General features: G+C 41.1%; 1 protein-coding gene across 1 annotated transcript in view; it reads left to right on the forward strand.

The window, feature by feature from the left end:
- The first annotated feature begins 921 nt into the window (after positions 1-921).
- Positions 922-16534, forward strand: part of LOC309843473 (titin-like) — a 275519-nt gene continuing 259906 nt past the window's right edge. Inside the window, 10 exon segments of the mRNA XM_082688984.1 lie at positions 922-1112; positions 3526-3629; positions 5967-6170; positions 7613-7900; positions 8393-8478; positions 8567-8811; positions 12690-13017; positions 13564-13716; positions 14372-14512; positions 15800-15931. Of these exon segments, the coding sequence (XP_082545110.1) occupies positions 3539-3629; positions 5967-6170; positions 7613-7900; positions 8393-8478; positions 8567-8811; positions 12690-13017; positions 13564-13716; positions 14372-14512; positions 15800-15931 (1668 nt within the window). The 5' untranslated portion in view covers positions 922-1112; positions 3526-3538.

Genomic DNA, 16534 nt, shown 5'->3' on the forward strand with positions numbered 1-16534 from the left:
ATATCTCTTGCTTGAAATTAAATTCAGTCCTAAAATAGCAACTATATCATCTCCTAACCACTTCCCATTAGTAACAGCGAACTCCAGAGATAAGTAAAGCAGGCTTCGTGTGTCTGGAAAAAAGAACCCTATGGATGATTTAAACCTAAGAGTCGGCCACTTGTTAAGAAACGGTGCATGCACATTTGTCAATATGAATGCCAGAAAGAAATGAAATCTGAAAAAAAGTGAAATCATTATACATTAAACCATAGACTAACTCTAAGCAGAGTTCAGATTTTATCTTTCACCATTATTTCTTGCCGGGCTGTAGAAACACTGAGCTTATTAACATTGCCTTAATTCTCCCTAAAGTACAAATGGACTCTGGAGAACGTAGGTAGTATAAACGAGCTCTCTCCATGCTGAAGTTTAGAGACACTCATTCTTCAAAGGAGGTGAAGTCTTATGCCCGAGATAAATGCCCTCCTCGGTCATGATTGACAGGTGCATTTGGTCGGTTGTATGGGGGAAGGGCAGAGGACTGGGACCCGAGTGCCGGGGAGCAGGAGGGCCCGCAGGTGAAAGGCTATTTTATACAACCGCCCGCAAACACCTTCTACCGTCACAAAGCCTCCTCAGATCAGTGCCCGCAGGTGCTAACGACGGGCAACAAATGCTCTTCTCTGAGCCTCCATACAGTTATTCTTTAAATACGGTTCTATTTCCCTGGTAAAGCCTCTTTGGAGGAACTAAATTTAGCCCTGCCAATGGGAAGAACAGGTGGCGTGTGACCCCACCGGGGAGCTCCGTCTCCCGTCAGGCCTCCCCGCGGCGGCCAATCAGCGGGGGCGCCGCCCGGGGCTGCGGGTCTGTCAGCAGATCTGCGGAATAAAAAGGCCGAGCCCAGCCCTGGCTCTCCAGCAGTCGTGCATTCCCAGCCTCGCCTCGGGTGTAGGGATTGCATAGAAAAGCAAAACTACACAGTCTCGACTGTGTAGTTTTGTTTTTAAGTCTAGAGGCTCACCGATTCATGTCGGAGATGGTCGAAAACACCAGCTCCAGATAGGACGTCGTTTCGGAAGCAACCTGGGGCTTCGTCCCTCCCTTTTTGGGCACTCGTGAGCAATCAGGTGAGCGCCATCTTTCTTTCTTTTTCTTTTCTTTTCTTTTCTTTTCTTTCTCTCTCTCTCTTTCTTTCTTTCTTTTAAACAGTGGAGCCCCTTCCTTAGTGATTTCTAGGTTCCAGCTAGAACTTGTCCTTCCAGCATGTGCGACGTGCCCGCGTGGGGGTGTTTGTCTAACCACTTGTTGCTGTGACCGGACCGTTATTTAAATCTGCTTTAAATCAGGTTTCTTTTAAAAAGCTCCATGTTTAGGCCTATCCGCCGGGGTTAGTGATTCCAGGGGTGTGAATCCCCCCGCGTGTCCTTCAGAGTGTCGAAGCGGAGGTCGGAAATGGCGAGAGAACTGTGTGCTTCTGTTGTAGACTCTTTGTGTCTGCCCAGAATGTTCAAGGTTATGTTACTCAGTGAAAAAGTGAGACGCCCCAGGAATAGCTCTGATAAAATGCATGTGGTATCAGCTACACCCTGATGACTTTTTAAGGGAATCAACTGCAGAGGGATCAGCTGCGGGACGGTGACAGAACACTTGCCTGCTGTCAGTCAACAGTGGAGAGTTTATTTTGGGAACATGACATTTCAGAGGCATACCTTCAGCCCTAATTACACAAAGGCCTTTCAAGAGCAAGAGCTAAAGCCACTAAGCTGACCTATCTGATAGGAATAAATGACCAATTTAGGCGGGTTAATTGTGACATATTTAGACATGTGGGACAAAAGCTCTATTATAATTGTTTCATAAAATACTCAGTATCTCGTGTATTTTACTTCATAATCAAAAGATATGATATGAGCTAAATGTTGGTCTTAAGGGCAAGAAATAATATTTTAGAAACTTTTAATATCGAAATACCCTTTGACTTCCCATCTTCCTGGACTTAGGTCACTCATCATAAATGCCTGTAAATGCATTGGTATATAATACATAAATGGTATAAAAGAGTATGGCTATTTTTAGAAGATGCACTAGGTTGTAAACAGGGAAAGTGGGCACAAAAAGTTATTTGTCCTACGTGTAACTTGCTACATGGAGTTCTTGACAAAAGATTCACAAAAACTTTTAGATATATTTGGGTTTTCCAAATATACATTTTATTGTCTTGGAATCCTGGTTTCCCTTTCTTTGCAATGAAGTAAAAACTTAAAATAAGGTACAGAATTGTCACTAGAAAAATTACCATTCCATAAATTTTCAGTGAACAGAATTTTGTGAAAAGCAGTAATGAAGTAACAGACAATTGAGAATCTGCTTTTTATATCAGAACAGTGGAGTACTTGCATTGAATAATAAGGCATTTGTGCATCAGAAAATTCTTCACATCATCTCTCTGGAACTGATGGACAAAGTACTTTCTTCCACTTAAAAGGACTGAACTGCAAATTTCATATTCCTTTCTTTGATTTGGAATATTTGTATTGAAAAAGTACGAGACTTTTAACTTCTTTTACATTTTACAGCAGTGTTCTCTTTGTCAGGTTTGGACCTTGTTCCTCACTAAGTACTCAAGTCAGTAGTTTTCTTTCAGCTCTGTAATTAAAGTTAGCCTACTCACAGAAGTTTAAATTTCCCTGACTACTTACTTGAGCAGTAGCACCATTTATTGAGCAAGTATAATATGAAGAAATATTAGAAATAGAAAGCACAGTGTCCTGTCTATAAAAGGTCTGCATAGTCAGTAAGACTTGCCAGAACTTTCCAAGTAAGGAAAGAAATTGAAAAGCTCAAATTTTTAGTTTTGGTGACTATTTTAAGCAGTTTCCTAAAAGTAATACTAGTAATTACTTAATTAAGGTAATTACTTAAAATGATACTAGTAAGATTTCTTAAACTAATCTTAAAGTAGTACTAGTTTACTTGAAGTAATTGCTGGGTTACTTAAAGGACTCAAAGTAATACTAGTTACTTAAAGTGATACTAGTAGTAAGATCCAAATCAATGCCAACCTTAAAAATATAGAGTGAGCGAGTGAAAAATATTGGGAGGAAAGAAATTTTTTTTTAACAATTATCTCCAAACCACTGAACCGATGCACAGATTCATTCTATTCTTTCCACACATCTTTAATTGTTCTTCCCTGCTCCCACGTACTCCAGCTTTCCCCTTGATATCGGTCACTTAGGTGTCCGATCTTTGGTAAGACGAAATTTCCCTCTTCGACCACTAGGGGGCATTCCTTGCTCTGCTTTCTTTCCGCTATCCGCGCCACCGCCCCTCTTTGGTCTTGCGATTTTATTAAGCTCCCAAATCAGTTCAGAGTCCCGTGTTGAAATTGAAACCACGAAGAAGGTCGACCCATCCCTCTAGGGCCCACAGATGATCTCAGGGGCAGTCTGTTTGGAAAAGGTGTGCCTCCACTGTCTCCAGAGTAGCTCGAGTGGCCCTTAGCTGGGACCTTCTAACTTACTTTCTTTTCCTTTTCAGAGTGCCTGAAAAGATGACAACTCAAGCACCGACGTTTAAGCAGCCGTTACAAAGTGTTGTGGTACTGGAGGGTAGTACCGCAACCTTTGAGGCTCACATTAGTGGTAAGCTCTCGCGTGCGCACTTGCCTCCGCCTCGCCTCCTCCCCCGTGTGTGAATTTAGCTGTAGGACTTGACACCAAGTTTAAGCTTGGCTTTCACTTTGTAAAATTGGTCCAGCTGGATGGAAGGGCCATCGTAAGGGTATACCCTTCAGAGTACTGACAAAAATCTGACAATATAATGGCTTGGAAATGTTTTATTCATATTTATAATTCCTCGAAGCAAAATAATTAGCATTGGATTAAAATTGCTGTCAGAATGCAGCAGCTAAGTATGACCAAATTTGGTCATTCTATATTTGGGTTCAGCTGCAGAGCCAGACTGGAAGCCAGGAACCCAAACCCAGTAGGGGCAGGTTGCTGAGCTGTGGGACAAGGCTAGGGGGTGGGCGGGTGGGGGGTGGGGTTCTCTGGGTGCCCAAGAGTGGGAAATAACAATGTGGTGGACTTTTCTAAGAAGCTGAAAACTTTCAGAGTTGACCTAACTCCTAGTGATCTTATTCTTTTTTTTTTTTTTAAGATTTTATTTATTTATTTTACAGACAGAGATCACAAGTAGTCAGAGGCAGGTAGAGAGAGAGGGAAGCAGGCTCCTTGCTGAGCAGAGAGCCCCATGTGGGGCTCGATCCCAGGACCCTGGGATCATGACCCGTGCGGAAGGCAGAGGCTTTAACCCACTGAGCCACCCAGGCGCCCCCCCTAGTGATCTTATTCTTGTATTTTCAATCTGTATTAAGGGATTCTAGTGAATTAAGATTTTCCAGTCCTTGGAAATGACAACAAAAATAGTATATGCCACTGAGGTCTATATATTAAAGAGAAATAAACATTGACCTTAGAATTTTATTTAAAGGAAAGTTCTGGGATTTTCAGCCTTCTTCTTCTTCTTAACTCAGTGTAGAGTTCCAAAAAAAATGCATGATTTCTGGGACATACTATTTTTGAGAATGAGGGTAATCTACAAACTATATTATAAATAATCTCAAATTATTTAATAATATTGTCTCCATCTGTAGTATTGTAACTGGTCATATAAAAATGGCATGGATTAATTGAAAATCAAGTTTGTACCTCCACGATGCCCTGTTCCCCCCCCTTTTTTTCATGTTTTGACTTCTAATAAAGATATAAAATAAGATCTCTTCCTTCCTCCTTTTGTCTTCTAGTTTATGTGCCAATCTTACTCCTAACTGGATAAGACATTTACATTGCACAAATATCATACAATCATTCTTCATTATCAATTATATGTACATATAGAGACCAATTCCATTCTTCTCACATGTGATAGACTCTCATTTTCCAATAATATGCTTATCTATCTTGTAATACTCAGTAACTTTTGAATAGTGCAGAACACAATTGGCTTCAGTGGGAATTACGCCCATTTGTGAAGTAGTGCAAGCTTGCTTCTTCATAGCTGCTTGTTCTTTCACACTATGTGCTAATAAATTATTAAGAAAACACCACTGAAAATATTTGACATTCATAAATTAGTCAAATAAACTACTCACTTGGCCGTGAGGGGAGGTTGGTTAATGTAAGGACAAGAAAATAAATGTTCTCTTGGTTTTCTTCGCTTCCTCATTTTAATATAAAATAAACACTGCTCTGAATTTGCTTCCTGCCTTCCAAATGTACAGAATTTTAATATACTTAAATTATCGAATCATGTACATGTAGTTCTTAGCTCCACAATTTATGATGACTGAAGAGAATCTGGTTTTTCTATCTGCAACTCCTAGAATCCATGTTGTTCTGTAAGACTAGGTTTGGCTTTGTGTCGTCTTCTAGGGGAGCCCACTTCTCTCTCTGCACTTTGTTTGACTGATTACACATTTGAAAGGCAGGAGAGTTCGAGGAGACAGTGTCCCTGCAACCACAGAGGAGGGACCCAGATGGGTTTGGTCTTTCTGGCTTACTAGGCAGCCCTTTTAGATCCTTTGCTGCTTTTGCTCTTGATTTTGAAGAGGACGACAGTCACTTTTTATTTCAAAGTTTCCTTGGCTCTACAATTTTATAAATCCCCTTTATGATTTTAATGATGTCTGTTAAATTGTATAAGGGAGAACCTGGGACAGGAGGGCAGGAGATAGAAATTCTAGTCTTCTGTGTATACCGCTAGCTGAGGGAACTTGGAAAAACCACTGAGCCTTTTTTGGCCTCCTTCCTCTCCTATTAAATGGAGGTACTGACCTCTACACAAACCCACAGACCTCCCTAATTGTGTGCAAGTGGACCCTGGGGTTAGGACAAAGCATAGCGGGACATAGCAGGACAGAGCGGAGGACGTTGCAGGACCCCATTCCAACTTAAAGATGAATTGTGTTTGTGCTCCAGGTTTCCCAGTTCCTGAGGTGAGCTGGTTTAGGGATGGCCAGGCAATTTCCACTTCCACTCTACCCGGCGTGCAGATCTCCTTTAGCGATGGCCGCGCTAGACTGACGATCCCCGCCGTGACTAAAGCCAACAGTGGACGATACTCCCTGAGAGCCACCAATGGATCTGGACAAGCGACTAGTACTGCTGAGCTTCTCGTGACAGGTGGGCTGGAGGGGACCTGCCTGGCCTCTGCCCCACCCCCCAGGGCATCTCCAGTGCTTGGGGAAGGAGGTCTGGGAAGAGCTACTGAGGAACAAGTAGATTTAGAGAAGGGCCTGCTAGAGGCTGAATTGATAGCAGAGTTGTTTGCTGTTGAAAATTTAATTCTCCTCTCAAAATACAGCACAAAAGTGGCTGAGAATAATTCCTCTATACACATATTAAAGACTCAAAAGTATGTTAAGGGTGTATTACAAACCATGTTTCTGAGCAAGTGGAAAGGCTTGGAGCCTTGTTTATAAGTCTGTTAAGGAAACAGATACATCACCAGGAATTTACACGTTAACAAGCTTCTAGATGATTCTGATGTAAGTGCCCCACAGACCACCCATTCAAGAAACACTGCTTTTATCTATAAAGTTCAATAATTCTTTACTTACTTTCCATATCTAAAACTATTACACCATGGACATACACAGAAAAAGGCAGATGCATAATATGGTTTCCTCAGAAAAGTTGCCACCTGTCTTTATAGCCTCTGTCATTTCTCTCCATCCTTCACTTCCTGGTAAGATGTTAACCCACAAAACATTGCACTACTTTATACATGACAAACAGTATCTGTATAACGAGCTACATAATGTTATATGTGATTAGCCAATACACGATACCACCAACACTGTTCAAGTATAGGGCTGTTATCGATGCATCAGGGAACATCATATGTGAACTTTAACACGCATCCAGAAAATTCAGAAATGGAAAATGCACAGGGGCGACAGTTTATTACTCAAAAACATGCCAAAATTGATCCCATTCTCTCTTCACATTTCTAAAAAATTTCTTTCAACATAATGGACCAAAAAAAAAAAAAATCCCCTTTCTGTAACATAACTAACATTAAATCATGTCACTATTTGGATTAATGTTTAAATGCAAGTAAATATTTGGGTTATTTGAATACATCAATTTGGAGACAATCTAGGGGTTTTAACATTAAATTAAGAGTGATTTTTTAAGTCACAGGTCCCTTTATCAAACCAACCATCAGAATTCATTTCAATGCAATTTACTGAAATACACAAAATTACTTTAACAGGTTAAGATAGTGCTAGATGTGAGGCTGAGAAGAAGTGTCCGATAGATTCTCTAAAAACATTACAATAACGAGGCTTTTTCTTAAAAATAAAAAAACAAACCGTGGTGGCTTACAGCTCCTAAACAAAACAAAGCAAATACAAATAAGATATGGTTACGGGATTATCTTCTGCCATCTTCTGGCTCCTTTCTTGCTATCCTATGCACGAACTGGGCTCAAGGACAGTCAAGGGTGTTTGGTTCCAGGAGTCATCACCTCCTTTTGGAAACAGAGCTGGGACAGTTTAAAAATAACCTATTGGGAGCACCCTAGCTGGAGTCCTGATTTTCCTCGCTTCCCCCTGCAGCAGAGACAGCGCCACCCAACTTTGTTCAACGACTGCAGAGCATGACCGTGAGACAAGGAAGCCAAGTACGACTCCAAGTGAGAGTGACCGGAATCCCTACACCTGTGGTGAAGTTCTATCGGGATGGAGCGGAAATCCAGAGCTCCCTTGATTTTCAAATTTCACAAGAAGGCGACCTCTACAGCTTACTGATTGCGGAAGCGTACCCTGAAGACTCTGGGACCTATTCCGTAAATGCAACCAATAGCGTTGGAAGAGCTACTTCGACTGCCGAATTGCTGGTTCAAGGTATGTGGCAGAGGCAGAGCAACCGGGAGGAGAGAGTACTTACTGATGGAGGATGCAGGAGGGCCAGGGGACCACCCGCCTCCCCTTGGGGGCCTCGGGGATGCTGGGAGCTGAACCTGGCAGCTGGCCTTTCAAGGCCCATGAAAAGAAAAGTCTCTGAGACTCCAGGCAGGAGCTCAGCCTCACTGATGAGCTCTGCACTTATTAAGGCCGTTAGGAACTGGACACTATTTCCATTAAGTCATCTGTGTTTTCAAATTATTGACCAATAGTGGGTTAAAAAAAAATGGTTCTAAGTAAATCCTTATCTAATAATGAACATACTCTATTTTAAAACCTAATTTATACTAATGCAAAATCCAAAACGTCCTGCATTTTCCCCCATTGAGACAACTAGAAAATTCGATTGACTTTGGAGTCAGAATTAACATTGGCTCTTCAGAAATGGTTTGCCGTGCCTCCTCCTAAATTTTGGTCTTTCCCTCCCCACAGGTGAAGAAGTAGTACCCGCTAAAAAGACAAAGACAATTGTTTCGACTGCTCAGATTTCAGAAACAAGACAAACCCGAATTGAAAAGGTATTTTTCTATATCGCTGGTTTTCAGACCTTTCAGAAAAGTTGCCAATGTTCACCCTCAACACGGGCTTTGTTTTCATCTTTTACAGAAGTTTGAAGCCCACTTTGATGCCAGATCAGTTGCAACAGTTGAGATGGTCATGGATGGAGCCGCTGGGCAACAGCTGCCACATAAAGCACCCCCTAGGATTCCTCCCAAGCCCAAGTCAAGGTCTCCCACACCACCATCCATTGCTGCCAAAGCACAGCTGGCCCGCCAGCAGTCCCCATCGCCGATAAGACACTCCCCGTCCCCAGTCAGACACGTGCGGGCGCCAACCCCGTCTCCTGTCAGGTAAAGCCATTTAAAGGAGAGCAAGTCATTATGCATTTTTGAATTAGGTTTCATCCAGTAAGATGAGAAATAAGAGAAAGAAGGAAGAGAAGTAGGGGGAAGCAATCAAAACTGCAGCATGTGGTAAAAGAGGTAAGCGGAAAGGTCCTGAAAATGATTTTCACGAATCTTCACCGTCCCCAGGTAAATTGGACGACTTTATAAACTCTGCTTCTGAATTCCTATTTGTATTCCATTTAACAAAGGTCTGCTTTAGGAGCCAAGAGAAAGCTGGGAAATAAAAGGAGCACAGAATTTAGGGGTGGAAGCCCTATGTTCAGTCAGCCTGATCATTTGCTGACAGTGTGACTTAGGGAAATAATTTGACAATAAAATAGTCACTACTATATATCAGCCCCTTTCTCTCTGTCAGACATTTGATTGGCATTCTGTGTATTATTATCTCCTTAAATATTCACAGCAACCTCTAGGAATTATCATTCCTAATTTTATAGATAGGTGAGTGGAGCTGAAGAGGTTAAATAATTCACTTAGAGTCTTCGTCATTATCATGTGTACTCTAAAGAAAATCACGGTAAGATTGCTCTCAAGGTGTGTTGTGAGGATTCAATGAGATAATTAGTTGAAGGTATTTTGTAGGTGGCGCATAAGAACAATTTGTATAATTGTTTTCTGATAAGAAGTAAAACCTTCTAAATACTCTGCATTTGCTTATGTCATTTTCCATAGAAAATAAGATGGGCTTCTAAGCTTCGTTACTACGGAGGTTTTTCAGAAAGTGAGTGTGTCTCATCAGGGCTCAGAAATTCTATGATCAAGGGTGGATTATCCATAGCAAATTTGACATGTTGGAACTTGGCTTAACCTGCTGAGGTTTTTAATATGATGAACTGAAAAAAATGTCCAAAGTTTGGAGTAAACAAGAAAATGTTTCTTGACCAATTTATATCATTGTTTTAGTATAGAGGGATTTCCCCTGCCAAGAAAAAATTTAAAGGGAGAATGATAAGCAGGTAGTTGACCTAAAAAATATTCAAGTTTCTTTAAGTTACTGAAATCGAAACTGTAGTATTGGTAAGTGAATAGAAAACACATCAGAGAAGCAGAACAGAGCATCTAGAAATATCAGTACATCAAGTATCCAGTCCATTCCAGTTTTAATCAAAGTGACCTCTCAGTTCAGTGGGATAAAGGACATTTTCCTCGATAAAGAATGCTGGCCTGATTAGCTTTCCTTTTGGATGAAAACAAATATAAACCTCTACCTCACACCATTTATAAAATAAATCTCAACCTGACTAAAAAAGCTAAATAAAAACTAAATAAAATAAGTACTAAAAAAAAAGGGGCTATTTAGGAAAACATTAGTGAGGGAGAGCTTTAAAAATAGATTTGGAAATTCAGCTACATTAAAATAAAAATGTATGTATGGCAAAACTAAGGTCATTGCTAAACTAAACCGTGCATTTGTGAAAATATTTTAAAAATGTCTCTTCCTCAAGATATTTTGTTTCTGCCTTGAAAGTATTAAATATGCAATGGCTACAGTATGAAATGCATAAGCCTCAAAACCTTGCATAATGTACAAGACTGTATATGTTGATGCTTAATAAGTTCCCACAAAGAAGCAAAGTGCAAACAGTAGATCTAGGAGCAAAATGTTTGCAACATTTATGAAATAGCAAATGTATTAAAAAGCATCCACAAATTAATTTTTAAAGGAAAAAAGCAACACACATGGGGAAAAAATGAACAGAAGACAAACATTTCACGTAAGAGGCAATGCAAATGTCTGAAAAATATATGAAAAAAGCTAGAGATTTTCCAGTTCTTATTATATTGGCCACAGTGAAAAATCAGAGGTACTGGCAAACACTAATGTGAAAGAAGGCTTGAACCAAAACCTCAGTTTTAAAAACATGTCTTGCTATCAAATAAATAAACTGTTCTGTCCCAGGCTCGCTGCAAGTTTGCACACCATGCAACCGCAAGACAGGCCAAATGTAATTTCTGGGGGAGATAACAACTTCCTGTGTTTTTAATCCAAGCCTAAGGGTCATTTAAAATTACAGAGCTTCCCTGATTCCATGGAGCGTTCTGACTGTCTTAACAGCGCTGGCAGTTCATTAATAACACTCCCCATTACTCAGTCCCTGAAATTTGCTTTCAAATAAGAAATAAAAATAGCAATTTGTAGAGAAAATAATGGCCATGCCAGATAGACTACTTCCTAAAATGTCTAATGATTTAATCTTGATTTTTGTCATAGAGGAAGGCAAACATATCTTGTTGAATAAGGTACACGTATCTAGCTGTGACCGGGTGATTATGTTTTATTGTAAGAGCAAAAATAAGCACTTTCCTATAATGACTCAAATTACATTGATTTTTTTCACAGTTATGGGCTTACCTGTAGCCTGCTGCTAATCACTGCTGTCATGCTAATCATGTCTTTAACTCTTTTGGAGATAAACCCCACTTTATGATGAACAATAAGTGTGAGGCTCAGGTTGAAACTTGGAAGTACATGTCACTTTGCTTTTCTTCATTTGGTTAGACCCTACATTTGGAACAGTGTTAGATGTTTTTGTTATATTTTTAAGGCAGTCACTTTTAAAACAGGGACCTGTTCCCTCAGATATCCCTTTACTCGGTTACGACTTCATATATAAAATGTAAATTGATGTTCACCAAAACACCCTTCTTTAAGAAAAGGAGTAAACATTTCTTCATGAAACCGGTTAATATTGTAGTGTACCATTAAGTTACTCTGTCATTTAGAGCAGATATCAATGGTGCCTTGCACCTTAATTAGAATAGTTGTTTCACTTATGATCCATGTGAGTTAATGCCAGAGTATATTTATAAATGTTTTCCTAAAGCCAGTAGTTATAGTCAATGATGAGGCAATACTGCCACCTAGAGGGAAGAGTTGATTAAGAATCAATCAAAAAGTGATTTATGAAAATGTTATCTTAAAATAGTTGGCTAACCCCTAGAATTATTAGTGTAGATAAGGGACTGTCTTTTTAGCCATAAATGTCAGAAGTTAACACCTAGATTCTTCAAGTGATGCTATCGCACTTGGGATATACACAAAAAGCAATGAAAACTATTTTAGAAGAAGCGCTTTTTCAATTTAATAGAAAAATGGTGGAACCCTTGGATTTTCAAATAGCCAGTTACCATAGTAACTATATGGATAGCAAAAAAATACAACAGAATACAACACAATGAGAGTGAAGGTAAACAAAGAGAAACTTAAAAAGAGCAGTTCACAACACTTTGACCGGTGCACAGCCCATACCCAAAAAAGCTCTGCAGGAAAGGTCCCAAGAAAGTTCCCTCCCTAGCCTGGAGGTTCGCAGGCCTGTGGGCATGGCGAAAGCTGCAAGAGGTCTGTAGGGAAAGAAAAGAGCTGAGACTCCTTTAGCCCAGAATTGCACAAGCATTTTCATAATAGAAACCTTACTTTGTTAGACACCTGTCTGATATAGCCTCCCCCACTGAGAGAACAGAGAAATTTAGATTTCTGATTACTGTATTCACCGTATCCTTTCTTTTGCTGTATTTGAAAATCTTCTGCTGTCTTGACTTTTTTAAATGGTGAGAAGGTGGAGCAGGGCACAACATTCTTTAGCTTAGAATTCAGTCTGGTCATCTTACCGAGTTGCAGCAGATGAGATTAAGGCTTACCAAGATTTAAAACAAATTACTTTCAGTCAAGTACATTATCTGCCTCTGAATAGGTTATCGGGGCACATGTGTTGAAACTCTGCCTTAAGCACTTTCAGATTTTCCTTCTGTCATTCAAATCTGAGGACCAGGAGAGGAGCCCTGGGTCTTGCCATTCCTGACCTCTGCCATCTGGTTTTCAGATCCGTGTCTCCAGCAGGGAGAATCTCCACATCCCCCATCAGATCCGTTAAGTCTCCGTTACTCGTCCGAAAGACCCAGACCCCCAGCATGGCCCTGGGCCCCGAAGTGCCTCCCCCTTGGAAGCAAGAGGGCTATGTGGCCTCATCTGAAGCCGAGATGAGAGAAACCACGGTGACGAGCGCCACCCAGATCAGGACAGAGGAGAGATGGGAAGGGAGATATGGGATCCAGGAGCAAGTGACAGTCAGCAGAGGAGCGGGCGCTGCAGCCAGCCTGTCGACCGGTGCTGCCTTCGCGGCGGGGGCTGTGGCTGCTGGTGCTGCGGAGGTATGTCCCAGCGTTCCTGCTTTGTCTTCCTTTCAAGGTGGTGTTTCCAACCGGAACCCTGCCTTGAAGCTGTGTCCATGGGGCTAGGAGGGGAAATGCATGTGAACAGACGAACATAACAGAAACTGAAGGCCAAATTTGGCTCATGCTTTGGAAAATATATTTTTTAAAGATTTTGCTTATTTATCTGACAGAGAGAGACACAGTGAGAGAGGAAGTACCATCAGGGTGAGAGGGAGAGGGAAAGCAGTCGTCCTGCAGAGCAGGGAGCCCAATGCAGGGCTTGGTCATGACCTGAGCCCAAGGCAGACGCTTAACCGACTGAGCCACCCAGGCACCCTGGAAAATCATTTTTAATTGGGATAAAGTCTCTGTTCTATGAGGTTTTCAGAAAATACAGGTTTTAACGATACATGCCCCCTCTCTCGGCAATGGCATACACTTATCCCACATGTGTTTTACTCGTGGCTGCTCATTTCCATTGCACTTTTGTACTGTCTGCTGGGCATGTCATTTGAAAAATTGACTTGGTCATTTCCAATCCAGGCGAGACAAGAAACTGACAAAAGTGCAGCTGTTGCAACCGTTGTTGCTGCTGTTGATATGGCCAGAGTGAGAGAACCAGTCATCAGCGCTGTAGAGCACACTGCTCAGAGGACAACCACGACTGCTGTGCACATCCAGCCTGCTCAAGAACAGGTAGGCACGTGGCCAACCAGAATGAGCTGAACGTGCAGAGATCCTGTGGCAACCCTGCAACGCAAGCGTGTGGAGGGCAGTCCTGAGCCCACTGTGGCCCAGATTTCTAGGACTCTGAGCAAAAGATGGCTTGAGATACCCAGGGTGTTCAAGATAGAAATACCTACAGGTCCTGGTCTTTGTTAGGCAGGTAGACAGACAAGAGTGAACTAGCAGAAAATTGGCATGGGAGGTCAGAGAAGGAGTTCAAGTGTCAACATGGTCCTGGGTCAAGACAAAGGATGGCCAGGAAAGCGAGCTAAACAAGGGGAGTGTGTGCGCTTTCATGGCTGTGGTCCCAGATTAGTCAGTCCAGAGCTCAGCTGCTCCAAGAGCCGGGGGTGAGGGGACCATTCTCCAAGGTTCCCCAAAAGACCTTTGCTTTTACTTTCCTCAAAACAAATGTGACCCTTGATTCATGGCTGGAAAGTGTTATAAATCCAGGATAATTTCCCAACCTCATATTTGAATAGATGTGTTTTATAGTTTAAAATCACTCCAACTTCCCCCCTTATCCTCTCTTGTGTGACATTTCTGTCTGCATCCTGATTTATTATTGGAACTTTTATATAAGGTTGCATGAAACTCTTCCCTTCCTCTCCCCTCTGAAATTTAGATTAAAAAAGAGGCAGAGAAGAAGACGGCTGTAACTAAGGTAGTAGTGGCCGCCGATAAAGCCAAGGAACAAGAATTAAAATCAAGAACCAGAGAAGTAATTACGACAAAACAAGAGCAGGTGCACGTAACTCATGAACAGGTGAAAAAAGTGGGTTTTGATGTAAATTATTGTTGTCGTTCCTGTGTCAGCACACATAATAATGTTTACTGTGAAGGGTTTTGGTTTTGGGCAACATAGCTGTTATCAAACAAATAACATCCCTTGTATCTGTGTATTCTTGGTTACCAGATACCAAGGTCCCTTAGAGTCCCCAGATGCTTCATTTGTGTAGACAAAAGAGACTTCTTTGAACACAAACAAGGGGTTTCATCTCTGTCGCTCTGGAGATTCACTAAGCAAACACATGACTCTAGTGAGGTCAAACCAGGAACAGTATATTTTGAGGAAGGAACAGAGAAGGACTCTAGGCACAGACTGCTTTGAAAATAGCTTGGCAACTACTTCCTGACCCCGTAGGAGAACCTTGGAACACGAATTTGAAGTGGAATGGACAGCATGGGTTTTGTAGGTCAAATGACCCCAAAAAAGTGAAAAAGGCAGTCATGATTGGAAGCATTTAGGGACAAATCAGATTAAGGCCACTTGGTTGGGCTTTTGGCCAGTGGGGCCAGTTGTCAGCTGGGGGTTTGAGAAGATGAACTTTCAAGTCTTTTTAAGCCCTGAGATCTGGAATGTCAGGGATGGTGTCTGAGAGTGGTAAATGGGGAAAACTACTCCCCGCGTCACCCCTCCACACACCTTAGGCATCCAGATGCAAACAGCCTCCTTCAGAGGCTGAAGGATTTGGAAAACATTTTGCCTGGGATATGTACAAAACTTTTCTGACCATACATCTCAATTTTAGAAAAAAGTAAGTCTGGATGTTCCAAGCCATCATAATTAGGAAATTTTCCAAAGCAAAAATATCATATAAATATAGATTATAAATTGTCCATACCTGATTTTTCATCTGTAATGGTAAAGTGTCAGACAAATTACTTCTAAGGCCTTCCATTCTAATACCTGATTCTCTAAGATTACCTTTAGATGACAGAAGTGGCATAGAATAGTATTGCCCATATACTCAGTTATGAAAAATTGGAAGTCTTTCTAAAGAAGATGGCAACTCTCCAATTCAGTTAAATGGTATTGAATCCAACTTTTTTTTCCCCCTGAGCAGCATAAATTATGGTTTAGGCCAAAAAAGGGCATGGTTCTGGAAAATGAGATGATGTATTTAGTAATATCTCCAGAAAAAGATTTTACTTCTTTCCTCAAAGAAAGAAAGAAGTTTGTTTGTTATATTTTTTTGTATTTAATAAACATCATGTCACTTCAATTAGAGACAGGGAGACAATAAGAGTTTGTTTTTATCATTGATTTCAGATAAGAAAAGAAACTGAAAAAGCATTTGTACCAAAAGTAATAATTTCTGCAACTAAAGCCAAAGAGCAAGAAACGAGAGTTACTGGACAAATTACTACAAAACAAGAACAAAAACAAGTAACTCAAGAAACAGTAAGTCTGATTTTGTAACTATGTTGTAGTTCGTTGACACATATATATTCTAGCCAGCTGCGTGTACCCTATTACCAGAACCTCTAAATGGAGAAGTCTTTGTATGTATTTTCTTTTTGTTGTTTCTGTTTTGTTTCTCTGAAACTCTTCTGTGATGGAGATTCTGTTCTCATTCCACAATTTTTCACTCAGTTGATCAGTAGTGGGGAGATGGTGGGAACCATTTGGGAGCGCATCAGTGACATTTCTAGAGCATATTGAAATGGAAGACAGAACCATCCCAGTCCAGTTACCCCCAGTACAGCTTCCTCACATGCAGCCTGAGCCCTCAGTCACTTCGGTTGTAAGACATGTGCGTACACACATGTACACACCAGCCTTGAGCACGCCAAGTAAATCTCAAGGGAAAGTGAGGAGATGCTGGACCCGAAGGAACACCAGTCCTTCCTCAAGAAAATATCCCAATTCCTGATTGACAAATAGGGACCTAGAAGTGTTTGCTGCTTTTGTGCCACAGAGCCACCTGAGAATAACCTCAGTGTCACCCACATCCCCTTCTCTTCCACATGTGACATCTAGCCTTAAGGGGTCAGGAAAGAAGCA

The sequence above is a fragment of the Mustela nivalis genome, assembly GCF_964662115.1.
Source record: "Mustela nivalis genome assembly, chromosome: 11".
Lineage (NCBI taxonomy): Eukaryota > Metazoa > Chordata > Mammalia > Carnivora > Mustelidae > Mustela > Mustela nivalis.